The sequence below is a fragment of the Macaca nemestrina genome, chromosome 9, assembly GCF_043159975.1.
Source record: "Macaca nemestrina isolate mMacNem1 chromosome 9, mMacNem.hap1, whole genome shotgun sequence".
Classification (NCBI taxonomy): Eukaryota; Metazoa; Chordata; class Mammalia; order Primates; family Cercopithecidae; genus Macaca; species Macaca nemestrina.
The window spans coordinates 63,903,111-63,924,594 of NC_092133.1; the positions used below are offsets into that span (position 1 = coordinate 63,903,111).

General features: G+C 36.8%; 1 protein-coding gene across 12 annotated transcripts in view; it reads right to left on the bottom strand.

Moving 5' to 3' along the window:
- The window catches only part of LOC105466141 (catenin alpha 3), a 1,883,635-nt gene that overhangs the window by 1,831,561 nt on the left and 30,590 nt on the right, over window positions 1–21,484 (bottom strand). For all 12 annotated transcript variants that reach the window (XR_011607352.1, XR_011607354.1, XR_011607355.1 and 9 more), the window contains one exon: window positions 3,663–3,825. Coding sequence is in view for 8 of the 12 variants with exons in the window: in XM_071068747.1 (XP_070924848.1) it covers window positions 3,663–3,825 (163 nt within the window). In the remaining 4 variants the exon portion in view is untranslated. The remainder of the gene's footprint in view (window positions 1–3,662; window positions 3,826–21,484) is intronic.

Below are 21,484 nucleotides of genomic sequence, written 5' to 3' on the forward strand. Positions count from 1 at the left end.
TCATATGTCATGAAGTTTTTGCTATCCTCCTTGCTCTCCTTGAATTTCAACAGATACCTAAAGTCATTCAAATATACAAACAATTCACAGCTACCAATCTCAAAGAGAGAAAATAATATAAAGATGATATCCCAAAAGAAACTGTCAAGGCTAAAGAGGTTTAATGAGAGAGTAGCTTGGGACTATATTGATATTTTCTCTCTTCCTTTACAAAGTGGAAAGAAATCACAGCAAAGACATACAATTATGTATCAGAAGCACTAATGCCTCCAGAAATGTTATCTGAAAGAAATTTAAAAGCAGTAATTAATGCCTACACCTCACAAAAAGTGTTTTATATCAACTCTTATCCCTTATAGAACACCTACAAAAGACCTTTTAAATGACTGCATGGTTTCATAAATTAAGCTTATATTTTTAAATTTCCAGTATTAAATATTCATTAAATAAGTGAACATATTTGCTCAAATATTTTAAATGTTGATGAAACAGATTAAAATCCCTTCTATGGATTTCTTATGACAAAGAAACACTCTATAACATAGAGTTTTACATGAGGAAGAGGATGGAAAAGGGAGAACAACAATTATATCTTTCAGTTCTTTTTTTTTTTTTTTTTTTTTTTTTTTTGAGACAGAGTCTCACTCTGTCACCCAGGTTGGAGTCCAGTGGCATGATCTTGGCTCACCACAATTTCTGCCTCCCGGGTTCAAGCAATTTTCCTGCTTTGGCCTCCCAAGTAGCTGGGACTACAGATACGCGCCACCACGCCCAGCTAATTTTTGTATTTTTAGTTGAGATGTGGTTTCGCCACGTTGGTCAGGCTGATCGCGAACTCCTGACCTCAGGTGATCTGCCCCACTTGGCCTCCCAAAGTGCTGGGATTATAGGCATGAGCCACGGCACCTGGCCTTTTTTTTCTTTTTTTCTTTTTTCTTTTTTTTTTTTTTTTTTTTTTTTTTTTGAGACAGGGTCTCATTCTGTTGCCCAGGTTGGAGTGCAGTGATGCAATCACGGCTCACTGCAGGCTGGACCTCCTGGGTCCAAGTGATCCTCCCATCTCTGCCTCCTAAGTAGTGGAACTACAGGTGCAAGCCACCACACCTAGCTAGTTTTTGTATTTTTAGTAGAGACTTTGGGGTTTCACCATGTGTCTAGGCGGGTTTCAAACTCCTGAGCTCAAGCAATCTTCCTGCCTCAGCCTCCCAAAGCACTGGGATTACACGCATGAGCCACCATGCCCAGCCTCTTTCAGTTCTTTGATAAACAATTTAATCCCACAAGGCCCATGATCCTAAATAGTAGCTTCATTATGAATAAATGTTTTTTGGTCCACTTTCAAAACATAAAACATAAAGTATCCTCTGTATCAGATGCTTCTGATGCCCTGCCCACACCTGCTTAGCCTCACTTCTGATTCCAGTCACGACTATGAAGGATAGTTACTAGCAGACCACAGTTCTCTCATGTGGTCAGTGTCACACCCCACATCTTTCTCTGTATGCCATGGGGCTTCTCCAAAGCCAGAAATGACACAGGGAACCCACTAAGTATATGCATATCCATGGATGTTCAGAGCAGTTAGTGCCCTAGATTAACCCACAACCAATGGGGGCAAGGAGCTGGTAAACAATTGCTCCTTCAAGTAGACCTTTAGGTAGAGAACTCCAAGGGACATTCAACACAATTCTCAGAAAGTTCTGAGTAGCATCATGCCCCAGCTGGGCTCAGCAGTGACCCTGATAATGTAAGCTTATCCTACATTATTCTTTCCACCTTTTCTTCTGCCCAGTCCCTCACCCCTGCTCCCTGGTGTTACCACCCAGACAAACTACCTAGCGTTGTTGTCTCTGGCTCTTGCTTTTAAGGAGAATCCAAGCTAAGACTGTTTATACCAGGAATGGGTCTAGAAAACAGACCCTTAGGATGATACTGTTGAACTGGATCACTCACAAGCTAGATGGAAATGAGGGTCTATTGTTGGTGATAATCCCTGGTATATGGTATCTCTCTAGTGTGGATTAGACGAGGTACAGGTAGAAGAGCTTATTGTGAACATCAATTCCCAATTTCACATTCAGTTACATCATGCAGATAATTTGAAAATAGCCAGGTGACAGTATTTACACCACAGAAATGGCAAGCACTGCAATTTCGGGTTTCCCCACCCCTGGTGTTCCAGAGAATACCGGCTTCTCCAAAGCCACAGATGATACAGGGAGCCAACATGTGCATATCCACGGAAGTTTAGAGGAGTTAGTGCCCAAGATCAACCCACAATCAATGGGGGCAAGGATCTGATAAACAATTGCCAGCTCTTATACAGAATTTCAGCCAACATTCCAGTTTTCAGCTTCCCTCTTCACATAATCCTGTTTTTTAGAAGTACCTGGTACATTTTCCAAGTTTTATGGCACAAATCACTAAATCCAAAGCTATCCTGGTGCTGTGGCATAAATTTGCTGCCTTTACTGTATGATCAGTCCTTATCTAAGTGCAGGAAGCCTATTTGTAATAATTAAGAGGTTTAGGAAAGTTTCTAAATACATATTTATACAACAATTTGCCAGTGCTCAGGTAAGAATTTCATATGCCAAAACTTTAAACCTTAATTCCTATTACACAAATTCTTATTATATTTTATTACACAAAAATATTCTTGTTAAAAATTTTATAATTTATAAAATTATATCTATTTATTATCCCACTATAATTTATTATCCAAGTTTTTACTTTCTCAGGGTATACACTATTTGATAAGACAATGGATTTGTAGTTCTGCATGAGTCACTTAACTATACATCCATTCACCTATACATAGTATTGATTTATTAATTTTTTTTTTTTTTTGAGACGGGAGTCTCACTCTGTCGCCCAGACTGGCATGCAGTGGCACGATCTCGGCTCACTGCAAGCTCCACCTCCCGGGTTCATGACATTCTCCTGCCTCAGCCTCCCAAGTAGCTGGGATTACAGGTATCTGCCATCATGCCTGGCTAATTTTTGTATTTTTGTAGAGATGGGGTTTCTCCATGTTGGCCAGGCTGGTCTTGAACTCCTGACCTCAGGTGATTCGCCCACTTTGGCCTCCCAAAGTGCTGGGATTACAGGTGTGAGCCACTGGGCCCAGCCTATATTCTCAGAAACTCTAAAGTAAATAGAATTACTTTTATAAACCCTCTAAAACAACTCCCAATTCCTTTTTGACCTCAGGAAGAGAGGCATGCTTAACTATACCCTCTCCCCACCTACCCAATCAGTCATTAAATCCTAATGACTCTAAATTCTCTCTCCATTCTCCTTGTCTCAAATCAGAATCTTATCAATAGTCATCTGAACTACTGCAAAAGCTAAGTGATTTCCCAACTGTTAGCATTCTCAGTGTTACTGCCTCCATCACACAACTCCACCAATCCATTCTTCACATTTCTATCATAGAGGTCTTTCTAAAATACAATCTGATCATTTCATTACCCTGCATACAAAGTCTCTAGGGGACCTCCAGGATAAAATATAAACTCTTTAGCTTGGCATTCCAGGCCCTTTTTCAAATACTAGAGCTCCATAAGAGCTCCTTTTATACTCCCATCCCATTTGAATATCTCTTACAGTTGGTCACTCATTTATTATTCTTCTTTTTCACAATTTTATCAGGTACTCACACATTTATTTTTCACATGAATCAGCTTGTTTGGCTCCCCAAAAATCCTATGAGGCCAAGTGCAGTGGCTCAAGACTGTAATCCCAGCACTTTCGGAGGCCAAAAGACAGGAAGATCGCTTGAGCCCAGGAGCTCGAGACCAGCCACAAAGTGAGACACCATCTCTAAAAAAAAGAAAGAAAGAAAGAAAAAGAAAAAATCCTATTAATACTTCAAGATTGCACCAAATATATGGAACAGTTTAGGAAAATTAAGAACTCTATAAGAAAAGAACAAAGACTGTCTTTCCATTTACTCAAGTCATTTTTTATTCGCCTCAGTAGAGCTTTAGAGTTTTCTTCCTATTTGTGCTCTACATTTCTCATTAAATGTGTTTCAATTTATTATAAATTTGATCTTGATCTTTCTTTTACTCTCAGGTGAGAAAAAGTTGAATAAATCATACTTGTCAGTTTATGGCAATTATCACTATTGACTATTGATCTATAGAAGGCTCCTCTTGTTACTTTATTTATTCCTTTATACCATGAACCCTCTCTATTTCCCAACTCCCTCAGAAGCAACCATTCTAATATGCCCAAAATTTATTTTTATATTTGTGTTTGTTCCAGCAAAATATGTATTGTTTATGTGCACATATTTTATTTACATAAATGATATTTGTGTTATGTATCTCACTCTGTTTCACTTTTTCAGTCAGCACCACGATTTTAACATCCATTCATGTATAGGCAGTTTTTCACCTCTAATTACTGTATTAACCTCCATGTTGGATATGCATAATATTTAACTTATCCATTAGTGACAGACAACCAGATTGTCTTCCACCCACCTACCATAAAAAAATACTGCAATAAACACCCCGGTAGTAATAATTTGGATAATGTTATTTACCACAATAAACAAACCTGAAATTTCAGTGCTTAACAAAATAGGCTTATTTCTTGCTTATATAACAGTCCAGTGCTGGTAGGTGGATATCTTTCCTCTATGTGGTGTACAGAGAGATTATGTAATGTGCCCAGGGTCACATAGAGACTAAATAGTGTAGCTAAAAATCAAATCTAAGTTGTTCCATTCCAGAATCAGTACTCTTTTTCTTTTCTCTCTCGAGTCTCACTCTGTCGCCCAGGCTGGAGTGCAGCAGTGCAGCTCATTGCAACCGCCGCCTCCCGGGTTCAAGCGATTCTCCTGCCTCTATATCCCGAGTAGTGGGATTACAGGTGCATGCCACCACACCCAGCTAATTTTGTATTGTCAGTAGAGATGGGGTTTCACCATGTTAGCCAGGTTGGTCTCAAACTCCCAATGTCAGGTGATCACCTGCCTCAGCCTCCCAAAGTGCTGGGATTAAGGTGTGAGCCACTACACCCAGCCCAGAGTCTGTACTCTTAATCACACTGCTTATGCATATACCCTTATGGACATGAGTGGGAATTTCTAGTGTTTTTTATTATATATTAAGAGTTCATATTGTGCTAGATATTAAACTATTGTCTCTCAGCTCCCAATGTACTTCTATGTTTTGCTTTGTGATGCTGGAGCTGGAACTCCCTTTTGCCAGATATTTATTTTCTTGCAAGAACACTAGAAGTCAGGAGAGTAGATGCAATTTCTCCTTCCTTTTTCCTTGCTATTCATTTCAGCTCATACCAACAATGGCTCTTCATCCCATCAGCAGCAGTTGTTACAGTGTCCAGCTCCTTTACACTCCAGAAATGATCTCTCTGTATGCCCTCATCCCGACAGGACTCTCTCCTCAGACATCTGAGTTCCCAGCTCCAAAGGGCCCCCCATCCATGCTCAAGAGTTCTAAGAACCCCAACCTGCTTCTTTTATTCTCCCAAGAACGACGGCTATTTCCTGTGTTCCTTCTAGTTTTTGGTTTTTCAGCCTTCCAACGCCTATCTAGCCAATTCCCAATATGGAACTGTTTTTATTGAACCTCCCCGTATGGTTTCTGGTTTCTTAAGTAGACTCTGACTGATTACATATACACTCAATTCTCATTTAGTTACACTATAGTCACCACACACACTGAATTAGCAAATACTGTACCATTGCTCTTAGAGTAAATACAATGCCTGTGAATCTCTGATCACATTTCCATCAATCAATTCACATCATTGCTTTATGTGTGTCTCTGTTTAAAGACATCTTTTAAAATATATATTGTTAATTCATTAACATTGAACTCACAGCCAAAAACATAACAATTTACATCTGAACTAAGCTTATCTAACACAAATATTTTGTCCTTAAAGCACATCATAGGCTCCTTGTGCCTAAGAACACTAGAGAATACTTCAGCACTACATTTGGGGGCAATTTTAAACAGTGAAATTATCAAAAAGCACAAAAATGCAAAAAGTCACTAAATAGACCTTAGAAAGGACACATTTACAGTATGAAACAAGAAGACAGAGCACGGCCTTGTTCAACTGGGAACATGCGCATGAGCAACTCAAATTTTCTGCCGCTCTGTGCATGTCAGTAAATGACTTCAAAACTGCTGCAAGTATTGATTTCGGGCTTATAAACACATTTTAGCAAGTAGGCAAATTTACAAATGCAGAATCTATGAAGAATGAGGATCAAAGGTATACATGCATGGTTTGTCTCTGAAACCTCTAAGCTATTTCATTGGCCTATGTGTAATGTTAAGGTTTTTTAATGTCTTAAAATCTAGCATGATAAGTCCTTCCCCCTTTGCTCTTCTTTTTAAAGACTGACTTAGGAACTTATAAGGAACTTTTTAGAGACTAGTTAAATAGTTGTAACCAATATGCTCATAGTGATATGGACAATGACATCCAGACTGAGGAAGTCTCAGATAGAAATGAGGAACTCATTGGAAACTGAAGTAAAGGCCATGCACGTTATGCCCTAGCAAAGAATTTGGCTACATTCTGTTCATGCCATCGTTTATGCTCTAATACCTTTCTTATTCCATACACATTTTATTTTTTCTTTTGATTTCATTGAGATAATCAATTCATCGACATGCAATTCACCATTTTAACAATTTTTAAGTTTACAATTCAGTGGTTTTTATATATTCACAATGTGGGCAACCGTCACCACAGTCTAATTCCAGAACATTTCCATCTCCTCCAAATAAAGCCCTTTTAATCTGAATTCCTGCTTACTCCCATCCTTTGTCAACCACTAGTCTACTTTCTGCCTCTATGGATTTACCTATTCTGGACATCTCGCATAAACAGAATCATATCATATGTCAATGCCTAACCTATTAAGCATGGTGCCTTTTAGGTAAATCATTTGACCTCTCTGCAACAACTTAGGTGCAGACAATTTTTATACACATTGTGGGTATCTCTGTAGGTTTATTGTGTGGCTTAAGCAAGAACCTATGTCAAATGCATTCTATGAGCAAGTGTGAGGATTTTATTGTTATGGCTTTTGTCTTGGACGTGTGTATGAATTACAGGCCACTCTGAGAGAAGATCTTGCTGTCTTCTTAACTATTTAAAGGAAACATATTGACGTATTTCACAAGGACACTGTGGAAAAAAAACAATGATTTTTCAAAATAAAACTTTTATTTTTATTATTTTTGTCGATACATAATAGATGAACACATGATATAGTTTCAATGTTTGTCACTACTAAATCATCTCATATTGAAATGTAATACCCAGTGTTGGAGGTGGGCCTGGTGGCAGGTGATTGAATCATGGGGGCAGATTTCTCATGAATGGTTTAGCACCATGCCCTTTGGTAATGTCATCATGATAGTAAGTTATCATGATAGTGAGTGAGTTCTCATGAGATCTGGTTGTTTAAAGTGTGTAGCACCTCCTTCCTTGCTCTCCCTTGCTCCTGCTTTTGCCATGTAACATCCAAGCTCCTGCTTTATCTTCTGCCATGATAGTAGGCTTCCAGGGGCCTCCCCAGAAGCAGATGCCAGTGTATGCTTCTTGTAACACTTGTAGAACTGGGAGCCAATTAAACCTCTTTTCTTTATAAGTTAGCCAGTCTCAGGCATTTCTTTATAGCAACGCAATAACAAGTTAATATAGAAAATTATTACCAAGGAGTGTGCAATTGCTACAAAGATCCCTGAAAATGTGGGAGCAGCTTTGGAATTGGGTAACAGGCAAAGGTTGGAAGAGTGTGGAGGGTTCAGGAGAACTACTCTTCCAGAAGTTGGAAGAGTGTGGAGGGCTCAGAAGAAAGATGAGGGAAAGTTTGGAACTTTTTAGAGATGAGTTAAATGGTTATGACCAAAATGCTTATAGTGATAGGGACAATGAGGCTGAGGAGGTCTCAGAAGGAAATGAAGAATTTATTGGAACTGGAATAAAGGTCACAAATTTTATGCCTTAGCAAAGAATGTGGCTGTATTCTGTTCATGCCCTAGGGATCTGTGGAAGTTTGAACTTGAGAGTGATGACCTAGGGTATCTGGCAGAAGCAATTTCTAAGCAGCAAAGTGTTCAAGAAGTGGTATGGCTGCTTCTAACAACCTATACAATGATGCAGGAACAAAGAAATAAGTTGGAACTGATATTTAAAAGGGAACCAGAGCATAAAAATTTTGAAAATTTGCAGCCTGGCCACATGGTAGAAAAGAAAAGCTCATTTTTAGGAGAAATCAAGTGGGCTGCTGAGCAACGACTTGCTAAAGAAATTTGCAAAACTAAAAAGAAGGCAAGTGCTGATAGCCAAGCCAATAGGAAAAAGGCCTCAAAGTCATTTCAAAGATCTAAGAGGCAGCCACTCTCATCACAGGCCCTGAGGCCCAAGAGGACAGAATACTATTGTGGGTCAGACCCAGGGCCTCACCATCCTGAACAGCTTCAGGACACTGCTCCTGCATCCTGGCTGCTCCAGCTCCAGCTGTCACTCAAAGGGACCCAGGTACAGCTCAGGTGTCTGCTTCAGAGGGTACAAGCCTTAAGACTTGTTGGCTTCCATGTGGTGTTAAGCCCGCAGGTGCACAGAGTGCAAGAGTTGAGGCTTGGGAGCCTCTGCCTAGATTTCAGATGTATGAGAAAGCCTGGGTGTCCAGGCAGAAGCCTGATGCAGGGGTGAAGCCCTCATGGAGAACCTCTACTAGGACTGTGCAGAAGGAAAATGCGGGATTACAGCCCCCACACAAAGTCTCCACTGGGGCACTGTCCAGTGGAGCTATGAGAAGAGGTTCACCATCCATCAGACTCCAGAATGGCAGCTCCACCAACAGTTTGTACCTTGCACCTGGAAAAGCCACAGGACTCAACAACCTGTGAGAGCAGCCTCTGGGACTGAATCTTGCAAAGCCACAGGGGCAGAGCTGCCCAAGGCCTTGGAAGCCCACCTCTTGCATCAGTGTGCCCTATATGTGGAACATGGAATCAAAGAAAATTACTTTGGAGTTTTGAGATTTAATGACTGCCCTGCAGGATTTTGGACTTGTATGGGGCCTATAACCCCATTCTTTTGACTGATTTCTCCCTTTTGGAAAAAGAATGTTTACTCAATGCTCATATTCCCATTGTATCTTGGAAGTAACTAACTTTTTATTTTACAGGCTCACAGGTGGAAGGGACTAGCTTTGTTTCAGATGAGATTTTAAGCTCTGGACTTTTGAGTTAATGTTAGAATGAGTTAAGACTTTGGAGATTATTGGGAAGGCATGATTGTATTTTAAAATGTGAGAAGGACATGAGATTTGGGAGGCGCTGGGGCAGAATAATACTGTTTGGGTACCTGTCCATGCCCAAATATCATATTGAAATGTAATCCCCAATGTTGGAGGTGAGGCCTGGTGGGAGGCAATTGGATCATGGGGGCAGACTTCTCATGAATAATTTAGGACCATCCCCCTTGGTACTGTCCTCATGACAGTGAGTGAGTTCTAGTGAGATCTGGTCATTTAAAAGTGTATATCATAGTTCTCCTTGACATCTCTTTCTCCTGCTTTCCCATGTGACATGTAAGCTCCTGCTTTGCCTTCCATCATGACTGTAAGCTTCCAGAGACCTCCCCAGAGCAGATGCCAATGTTATACTTCCTGTACAGTCTGCAAAACCATGAGCCAATTAAACCTATTTTCTTTATAAATTACCCAGTCTCAGGTATTTCTTTACAGCAATGCAAGAACAAACTGATACAAAATATTTTTGGGGTACAGGTGATATTTTGATACATTAATATAATCCACATTCATTTTAGAATAAGCTTATTAAATTTCTAAAAAAAACTGCACTATAATTAGAATTGCAATTAATTTATACATTAACTAAGAGAAAACTGACATATTTTTATTAGGCTATCTCATCCAATATGGGATATCCTTCCATTTATTCAGTCAATCTTGTTCCAGAGTTTCAAAGAGAGATTTCTTACCATAGAGATTTTGTAAGTACCCAGACACTTTAGGGTTATTGTTAAGTTGTGAATGAAATTGTTATTATATTTTCTAGTGCAGAGAAATGCTATTAATTTTTATAAGCTGATTTTGTATTGAGCAATCCTGTACAAGTCTCCTTAGCTTTACATTTCTCAGTTGATTCTGATATCATCTACAAATGACAGTGCTCCTTTTAAACCCTCCCTCTCTGTTCCCTCAGACTTACCAGCCTGGATCATCCTGCTGAAATTGTTTCCTTTCTTCAAGGCCCAACTCACACATTACCTTCTTTGACAAGTCTTACCTGGCCTCATATACAACCACCACTCCTCCTTGTTCTCCAGTTAAACTAAATGTCAAGTAAAATGTGTCATCCACATGCTTCTATAGCACTTTATACATACCTCTATTATACTACTCAGCACACTACATCAAAATTACTTGTTTAGGTATTTCTCCACAAAAGAATGAACTATATCATTGTTAAACAAACTACGGCCTGAAAAGGACTCCGTACCTCTATATCTGCATTCTTCTGGACGAACCATAAGCTAGGTTGACAAGACTGAAAATTTAACTTAGGAGTATGCATCTGTAGCAACAGCTGAGTGTTGGCCAATCCCAGCAGCCATACTTCAAGCACTTATAAACTGCTGAGCATTCAAACTGTGTTCAAATAAGGCAAATGCCCAGCTGTAACCAATCCTGCTGTTTCTGTACCTCATTTCTGATTCTTGTATATCACTTGATTTTTTTTTTTTTTTTTGGTCTATAAATTTGTTCTGACCACGAGACACCCCTGGAGTCTCTCTAAATCTGCTGTGATTCTGGAGGTTGCCTGATCGTTTCTTCTTTTTTTGCTCAATTAAACTCCTTCAAATTTAACTCGTCTGAAGTTTTCTTTTAACACCACATGATACTCATGCTTATACACCTAGCACCAAGCATGGTACCTAATACATAATACTCAGATGATACATAGTTGTTAAATAAATGAATAAATTAGTTGAGTTGGCCAAAATGTTGCACAACATTCAGCACATAGATGGAACAAATCAGTATTAATATAATCACTTATATGCATAACTCTTGTTAAGTAGTTTCTTGAATTTAATAAATATGTGCACAAACTCTCAAAAATTCATACAAAACAAGGGCCAGGCACAGTGGCTGAAGCCGATAATCCCAGCAATTTGGCAGACCAAGGTGGGCAGATCACTTGAGGTCAGGAGTTTGAGACCAGCCTGGGCAATGTGGTGAAACCCCGTCTCCACCCAAAAAAATACAAAAATTCGCCAGGCATGGTGGTGCGCACCTGTAATCCCAGCTACTCAGGAGGATGAGTGGGGAGAATTGCTTAAACCTGGGAGGCAGAGGTTGCAGTGAGCCAAGATAACACCACTGCACTCCAGCCTGGGCAATAGAGTGAGACTCCATCTCAATAACAACAACAACAAAAAAAAAAAGGTATATAAAGTAAGAATAAACAGTCATGCTTCTTTTTTTATTGGTATTTTAAGCTATGATGCTGAAGAATTAAGTAAGTTGACACATTATTTAAAAAAATATATGAAATGAATAGTACACTTGTATTAGTCTGTTTGCATGCTGCTGATAAAGACATACCCAAGAGTGAGAAGAAAAAGAGGTTTAATGGACTTACAGTTCCACATGACTGGGGAGGCTTCACAATCATGGTGGAAGGCATGGAGGAGCAAGTCACATCTTATGTGGATGGCAGCAGGCAGAGAAAGAGCTTGTGCAGGGGAATGCCTCTTTTTAAAACCATTAGATCTCATAGACTTATTCACTATCATGAGAACAGCATGGGAAAGACTTGCCCCTATGATTCAATTACTTCCCACCAGGTCCCTCCCACAACACAAGGGAATTCAAGATGAGATTTGGGTGGGGACACAGCCAAAGCATATCAGCACTAATACATACTTTTCTCTATAAATTTCTAGGAATCTGTAATACTTATCATAAAGACAGTGAAAATAAAACAACTCTAACAAAGGTAACTTCCTCTGTGAGATGGAATATAAGTTTTAAATGAGAAAAATAAAATACGGTTCTGAAATTATGCCTGCTTAAAACATTTTTTCCCTAAAAATTTAAAAGTTTTAATTTTAAAGATCATACATAACTATAAAAGAAAGTAGAGCCAATTTTCCATTAACATGAAATATAAATAATTTAAGCACTATTAGTCACAAAGATGAAGGGCTAAAACTAGAATCTCAGCAACTATACAAAGTTGGCTCTGGAGTTAAACAAACATTAATAGTACCTCTAATTGTAATAGCTAATAGTTACTGAGGATTTATTATGTGTCAGATACTATACTAACACCTTAGATTTAATATAATGCTCACATCTATAAATTATAATTTAAATATAATATAATGTTCAAATCTATAAATACTATTTTCCCCGTATTTTATAGAGGAGAAAACCTAACATCAAAGGCACTAACTTATTTGCCAAAGACACACAGCTAATAAGTGAAGAGGTATTTTATCAGATTCCAAAGACTCTCTATTAACCACGAAACTCAAGTAAACAAGTGCCTCTGCACTGAGATTAAAGGCGAGGAAAAGCTAATCAGTCCCAAAATGTCTTCTTCAACTGTTTATCATAGTCTCCAAATTCCTGCCATTACAGCCTTCAAGATAGGACCCGAAGACTGAGAAAATATGCGATGAAAGAAGTGAATCAAAAAGAACTAGACCAAAGAATGAAACACTGAGCAATCAAGGTCCAAAAATTGAGGAGATAGGAAGTACTTAGAGGAGGTGTCAAAAAGAAAAGGCATAAATGAAAAACACAAATAACAAATTATTAATGGATTATATTTATATATTGAATATTTAAAGTATTACATTATATAAGTTAACTTATCTAATAAATTAACATTTTAAGTATCCACTATTGCCTGCTTTACAGTTTTACCAACTTGGTCAACCTCTTTAGCAATGTGAGAAGATATTAGTAAGTTTATATAAAGATAGTAAAGTAGGCAAGGAACTTCATCCCTCCTACTAAAAAGATAACCTTCCATAGTACAAACGTGGAAATTATGAGGATGAAATTATGAACTATTAAGTTGCCTTTAAATATTGTGTTTACAAACTATTTTTAATAATATGGACAATGCTTATTCCATAATGTTAAGCCCAAAAAAGGTCAAAATTTAAAGTTGTATAGATCATATTTTCTAAAATTTGTAAAAATGTGCAAGGAAGACAGACTGCAAAGAAATATTGAGGGAAGATAATTTTAAAACACAGAAAATTATTTCATTTTTATCTTTACATCAAGACTTCTTGGCCAGGCCTAACAATTTTCCAAATACAATTTCAGCAAAAACACAGGAAGGCACCCTATCAGGGTCTAATATAGTGATTCTCAAACTGGAGCATGGTTCTTGCATCAGAATCATCTGGAGGGCTTGTTAAAACGAATTGCTGGACCCCATCCCTAGGGTCTCTAATTCAGTGGGATCTGCATTTCTAACAAGTTTACAGGTGATGCCAATGCTGCTGGTCTGGGAACCACACTGTAAGAACCACTGGTCTAAATAATTACACTTAATTATTATATATATGCACGTATTTGTATATCTACATTTCATTAACATATGTAATTAATTTTTCATTGTTTTATCTTCTAATTAATATATTAGCTGTAATTATTAATAATCACAGCTGTGTGCTAACTTATAAAGCTCCATAGTTAGCTAGATTGTTAGGTCTGACTGATCACTATGTGGTATTTACTTACACACTGAAGCAAAAATGAAAAATAGCCCATCTGTACTTAAAAATTAAATGTTAAGAAGAGTTGTGAAGGGAAAAATACTTTAAAATGTTTAAAAGCAAACTCTGGCCCTTTTCCTATTCCCTTTTCTTACTGTCCCCTGAAAGGTACCAGAATTATTCTCCATGTAATTCCACCCACTTTAAGCCTGTTCATAGGAGACTCTCCAACATAGAATGACAATGATAATCATCCAATGCCATGTGACAAATGGCAGCATAATGAGCTGCTGAAAGAAAGAAACATTTACAGATCTATTAACTTGTTTGTTAAATGAACCATTTCTTGATGAGATTTTTCCTACTCTCTAGCCCGCATTTTCAAAGTTCTGTAGCACTGCATTTTTAAACATCCCAAAACAAAAACAATAAAGACAATGTTAATCTAATTTTTTATACAAAAATTGTCCTAATTTAATTTCTATATTACTAAATTCAAAGAACACAATAGGCAGGAAGGACTTTAATACACTTTTGTGATTTTCTGATAAGAAAACTATAAACTATCTACAAGGTAGTTCATTTTTAAGGAATTGCATGGTCAGAATATAATAAATAGGTTATTTCCAGAGTTACTAATATATAAAGACCAAATTTTGAGGCAAAGATAAAAGTTTAGGTTCTATGAAAAGAATCAGTATCAAGTTTCCACAATTTACAGTGATTAAAATGTTTTAGAACTAGATAGAGGAAGCAGTTGTACAAAGTTATAAATGTACTAAATGCCACTGAAATGTCCACTTTAAAATTATTAACTTTATGATTAATCATTATGTCCATTTCACCTCAATTTTTTAAAATATGTAAAAATAAAAACAAAAAATAATGGCAAGACAACTTTCACAACTTTCAAGTTGTTTTAAGATTCTTGCTCCTAACATTGTACAAAAGAAAAAAAATGTAAGAGGAAAATGTTACAGTTCTTACGTATAAAGAAAAAAATAAATAATCCTGAACACTAATCCTAGAAAAGTATTTCATTTGGTGTTCCTTACCCACCAGGATCTTCATTTACGCCCCTTCTTTTGTGGAGGGAACAGTTCTAACTTCAGTCTAACTTCATACACGTCCTTTTAGAATCTAAGGAAAATCTCAGAAATTTCTAAGTAAAATTTTACACATACTTGAGCTAAAAAGCAGAGAGGTAAACAGGTTACTTTTAACTAGATCAGATTCAGATGGCTTGCATCTTTCCAAATAAACACAAAATTTAGCCCTCATTGGACCTTTCCTTGGGCATTTTTTTTTTAAGAATGTTAAGATTTGTGGTGAAATTTTCATTAACCCTACCATTTTTTTAGCCAGTCACACTATCAAACACATCCAAGAATAAAGACATTTTCAGATATGCAAACTTTAAAAATAATTTTTCCCTCTCCTGTGCCCTTTCTGAGGAAGCTGCTGGGGTACACGCTTCTCTAAACTAAGAGAGTAAACCATGAAAGAGGAAGACATGATCCAAGAAAGAATAGAAGACATTACAGAAGAGAACTGAAGGGAGATCCCAGGATGACAGGTGAGCAGTAGGCTTAAGATTGGAGCAGAAGGATAGAGACTCTAAGATGGGATATCCAAATGCATAAAAGAAAGGAAGAGAGAGAGGGAGAAAGAAAAAGATAAAGGAGGGAGAGAGGAAGAAAAACCTAACAGAAAATCTGATGTTTAAATATAATGAGAGATTCATAATTCTTTCAGACAATTTGGTGATGAATTAGTGATAATCAAATAGAAAACTAAGCAGACAAAAGGGAACAGCATAATCATTAATGCCTGGGAAAAACAGAAGTTCTAGTAGAAAGGAAATTTAATAACAGCACAATATGTGGCTTGGCTGTGAATAATACATACATAGTCATAATATTAATAATACAAACATTGAATATTGATTTAACCAAATATTATCACATACTTTAAAAGATATGGGAAAGGAGCAATGTATAAAAAAGCTGACAGATTATATTTCATAGTAGAAAGTCAAGAGATAAAATCTGAAACTAAAAACTCAAGAAATGATTGTATAAAAATATTATTTAGAAAAATAGAGGTAAATACCAGAATAAGCAATTAAGAGTTAAAGGTGGCTATTATATCCAGAATGAGACATGAAGTTGGAAAGCATGGTGTAGGAAATGCTGTTTTTTTCATTGTCTTATGATAGCCAGGTGCAGTGGCTCACACCTATAATCCCAGCACTTTGGGAGGCTGAGGTAGAAGGATCACCTGAGGTCAGGAGTTTGAGACCAGCCTGGCAAATAGGGTAAAACCCTGTCTCTACAAAAAATACAGAAATTAGCCAGGGGCTGAGGCAGGAGAATCACTTGAACCTGGGAAGCAGAGGTTGCAGTGAGCCGAGATTGCACCACTGCACTCCAGCCTGGGTGACAAAGCAAGACTCTGTCTCAAAAAAAAACAAAAGTCTTAAGATATTTTGCTTTTAAACAATTGCTCACATCATTAGATTTTGTTTTTTGTTTTGTTTTGTTTGTTTTTTCAGTAGCTGGGATTACAGGGGCCCACCACCAAGTCCGGCTAATGTTTCTTCTTTTTTTTCTTTTTTTCTTTTTTTTTTTTGTATTTTTAATAGAGATGAGGTTTCACTATGTTGGCCAGGCTGGTCTTGAACACCTGACCTTATGATCCAACCACCTTGGCCTCCCAAAGTGCTGGGATTACAGGTGTGAGCCATCGTGCCTGGCCCATCTTTTTTTTTTTAAGTTTAATTGAAAAATAACAATATTTGTTATCAATTGTTGAACTTGGGTATTTTATTTGTATAAATTTAAGGGGCACAAGTGCAGTTTTGTTACGTGTATATATTGCATAATGGTGAGGTCAGGGCTTTTAGTGTGTGAACCTGTATTTTTCAAATCAAGCAAGAGTACTATGGTATATAAAACAATTTAAATAGTGCTTAAATTAAAACATGTATATGCATATATAGATATGCATTCAGTTAAAATTGTATTTGGGCATCTGAATGGGACATAGTCTTATGAAAAAAGTATCATAAAAATCTCAGAAATCATAATGTCTAAAACCATTGATGACTTTATCTTCTTGATGAGTAAAAACCTGTTACTAATTTCACCCAAGTTGAGAAGCCACTCATGGTTTAAGCAGTTCTGATTCTTGACATAACTTTCTAATTAAAAATGCATTCTGTTTTAGGACAAAAACATAAGCCTTCATTTCAGAGCTCATCAGTAACAGAATGGCCTTAGATCTAACTACATATCCACTTGAATAATGAGCCAGCAACACAAAAATGAGCAGCAGTTTTAAAATCAAGATATTCTTCTAATAGGGTATGAAATCAGACAAAATGTCTTCAAACTTACTATTTCTCTCACAACATTAGTTTCTCATTATTTTTTCATTTGTCCATGTAAACCTATAAAAAAACTGAGTATCAACACTGTAATATAACCTAAGAAAATATTTAAAATTATGTTAAAGATGGCAAATTGAATGCAGCCTTCTCCCTCTTTCTCTCTCTCTCTCACACACACACACTTTCTCTCTCAAGACTCCATTAAAAGTGTAGAATTGAGCAAAGAAGTCAAGCTCCAAAATACAGAGCAAGCACACTAAGGTATGTTACAGTGTTTATGGGGAAAATCCACACAGATGTGAATAGTAGCAGCTGTACATTCCAACGCCCCACTACATAACTAAAAATGTAAATGTTTATCTATATCAAATAAGTACATGATCAAAATCAAATTATGTGGAAGGATTATAATGAGTTAACCAAGTACCTTTATTACACACCTAAGCATTTAAATTTTAAATTAAAAATTAATATTTAAAGCTAAGTTTTAGAAAAGCTGAGATTAAAAAATGAAATGACCCACATAAATTTTCTTTGAAAAGTTGCTACTATACTTTCAGTTCATAAGGTTTGGTTCTGCCCAAAACGGTTCCAAAGTCAAATCATGACAAATCTATTTGAATGTGTCAGAGGTATTTCAGACATAATACATCTAAAGTGGAATTCTGGGTTCCTCAACCTACTCTACATCTGTAGATGTGGAGGCTGGTCTCTGCTTGGAGAACAACCACAAAAAGGACTGCTGGTGGTATGCAGACTCTCCTATTGCTTAAAGCAAATCACTTCTGGCCCTAAATTGTACTCACCACTTAAATGGATTCACCATCCTTAGAAAACAGTTTAGCAACATCTTTCATTACTGGAGCATGTTCCCTTGGAAATGTCACTTACCTTTCCGACAAATACTCCTTCCACTACAAGTGTCACTCCTTCCTACCATATTTACCTCTCTTCCTGCCAGGTATTCTAGAAAACACAACTTAATCCACCCTATTACATTGCCATTCATACTTTAATAACTCTTGTAAGGGTACATTCTGGGCAGCCACCTGGCAGTCAGAACCTAAATTTGGCTGCGGCTTTAAGAGATTAAAAAATAGCAAAAGAAGCCACAGTCCCTATCCTTTAGAAATTTATAGTTTCCCTTTCCATGAAAAGGTTCCACCTGAGCCCTTTAGAGGGAGACAAATTTTCACAAAATACTTAAATTTTCCACCAGGGAATTTATTTTAAAGTCTCATAACAACCACACTGGATTTTTAAAATTATATCTAGCCTAAATTTTTATAGGTAGAGCTTAAGTTCCTTCTATCTCCTATGTAATACCCACTTATAGACATAAGACCTTATTAAATAATCTTCCTCTTTTCTCTTTTCCGGGCCAACCAACAAAATTACCGTAACTTCTGTTCAAATATTAACCCTACATTTTAATTAATTCAAATTAACTTTTTAAATATAAAGCCAAGAACTCTGTGAAGATAAAGCTCCTGACTGGTCAGAATCAGTGTGAAGATAAGACTAAAAATCAACAATTATATGTTCTGAATCTGGAGTATAGAGTTGAAGAATCTACTATTTTTGATAATTCAAGTCAAATATATAAAAATGTATTCAGTGACTAGCCAGGCAAGGCTCCAGTAAGGGTGAATAAAAATAAATATAAGACTCAAAGATATATATGATCCTGGGGAAAGGAATAATCTAGCAGAAGAGAATAATATGAAAGATTGTACCTATTATATAGAAATAATTAACATGAGTTAAATCATTAGTCAAAACAAGAAGATACTACCTTTTGCTTATTGACCAAGATTTGAAAGAATAATAAAAGTATAGACATAAGGAAGTCAAAGCTCTAGAGAAGCAGATACTAGGATAATTCCTGGTATGAATATGAACTGGGAAAACATTTCTGGAGGGCAATTTGGCACTAAAATCCTTTTGAAAGTACATACTTTGACCAAAAATAATATATCTAAGGGCTTGTCCCAGGGAAATAACCAGACAAGTCTTTAAAGGATTTACAGGAAGCAAGCAATATGACTTATAACCATGGAGAATTATAAATAATCTGAATGTCCTATAACATGGGGTTTTTTTTAAATAAAACCTATGATACACACGTGGACATTAAAATGATGATATAGCTGATTATACATACATATGTCAACATGGAAATGTCTTTAAGATAAAGTAAATTTTACAAAACAGTTTTTTAAAAGGTATGCAGTGTTTCTTCAAGTAACATGTATCACTGTTTCTAAAGGTACACAATGTCCTCAACACTGTGACACAACAGGTCTAGAGCAAGGTTGGAAATGTAAACTTTTAACATGTCCACTCTTCCAGCAAGCGAGCACACAAACACACACACAGGCTCACTTAGGTGATCTTAATGTAAGTGCTCTATAGAGCATCCTTTGAGAAATGGCACATTAACATATCTCAAGTCTGGGAAGGAGTATATGTGCAAAATAGGAAGATGAAATAAGAATCTGGAGTTTGGAGTGGGTATTGAAGTAGGAAGAGTAAGAGAAAAAAGAATCAGAAAATAAAATATAATACATCAACTCAATGGACAATTACATAATCATTAATAACCATGATGACAGAATGGATATAATGTAAGTTATATTAATCAACAACAAAAAACAAACAACTCAGATCAAAAATGGGTAAAGGACTTGAATGATCATTTGTCCCAAGGAAATATACTAATGGCCAATAAGCACATAAAAAGAGCTCAACATCATTAGTCATTAGGGAAATGCAACCAAAACCACAATGAGATACCATATCACATCTTCTAAGATGGTTATAAGTTTTTTAAAAAATAAAGAAAGTGTTGACTAGGATATGTAGAAATTGAAACCCTCATGTATCGCTTGAGCAATTGTAAAATGGTACAGTGCTGTTGCTACGGAAAACAGTTTGGTAGTTCCTCAAAAAGTTAAACAGAATTACCATACAACCCAGCAATTCTACTTCTAGGTATATACCCAAGAGAATACTTGAAAATAGATGTTCAAATATTTGTACATAAATGTTTGCAGCAACAGTATTCATAATAGTCCAAAGGTAGAAATAATCCAATGATGAATGGATAAACAAAATGTGTATACTCATGCATTAAAGTATTATTCATCCATAAAAAGAAATTAGGTGATAGTTGCACACCAATGTTCACAGTAGCATTATTTACAACAGCGAAAAGCTAGAAGCAACCCAAGTGTCCACTATCAAATGAAAGGATAAACAAAATGTGGTATATACGTACAATGAAATATTATTCAGCCAAAAAAAAGAATTAAATTCTGATATATGCTATAACGTGGACAACCCTTGAGAACATTATGCTAAGTGAAATAAGCCAGACACAAAAGGATAAGTATTGTGCAATTCCACTTATATGAGCGACCTACAGAGACAGAAACCAGAAGTTACCAGAAACCAGGGGCAGAAAGGAAGGTGGGGTTACCATTTATTGGCTACAGAGTTTCTGTTCTGGATGATTAAAAAGTTCTGGAAACAGGTAGTGGTGATGGTTACAAAACATTGTAAATGTATTTAACGTTCCTGAATAGTTCAATAACAAGTAGTTAAAATGGTTAATTTTACGTTATGCATATTTTACCACAATTTTTTATTTATTTATTTATTTTTTTTGAGATGGAATCTTTCTCTGTCGCCCAGGCTGGAGTGCAGTGGTGCAATCTTGGCTCACTGTAAGTTCCGCCTCCTGGGTTCACACCATTCTCCTGCCTCAGCCTCCCAAGTAGCTGAGACTATAGGTGCCCGCCACCACACCTGGCTAATTTTTGTATTTTTTAGTAGAGACGGGTTTCACTGTGTTAGCCAGGATGGTCTCGATCTCCTGACCTCATGATCCATCCACCTCGGCCTGCCAAAGTGCTGGGATTACAGGCGTGAGCCACCATGTCTGGCCCACAATTTTTAAAAGAACAAAGAAACATCAGATTTAAACTACATACTAGACCTAAGAGGCCTGACATTTACAGAATATTTCACCAACTGCTACAGAATACACATTCTTTTCACCAGCACACAGGACATCCTACAGAAAAGACCATATATCAGGCCACAAGACAAGTCTGAACAAATCCAAAAAAGAAGAAATCATATCAAGTACCTTTTTATTTTAATTTCTTTTTTTTTTTTTTTTTTTTTTTTTTTTGAGACAGAGTCTCACACTGTTGCCTGGCCTGGAGTGCAATGACGTGATCTCAGTTCACTGCAACCTCCACCTCCCGGGTTCACGTGATTCTCCTGCCTCAGCCTCCTGAGTAGCTG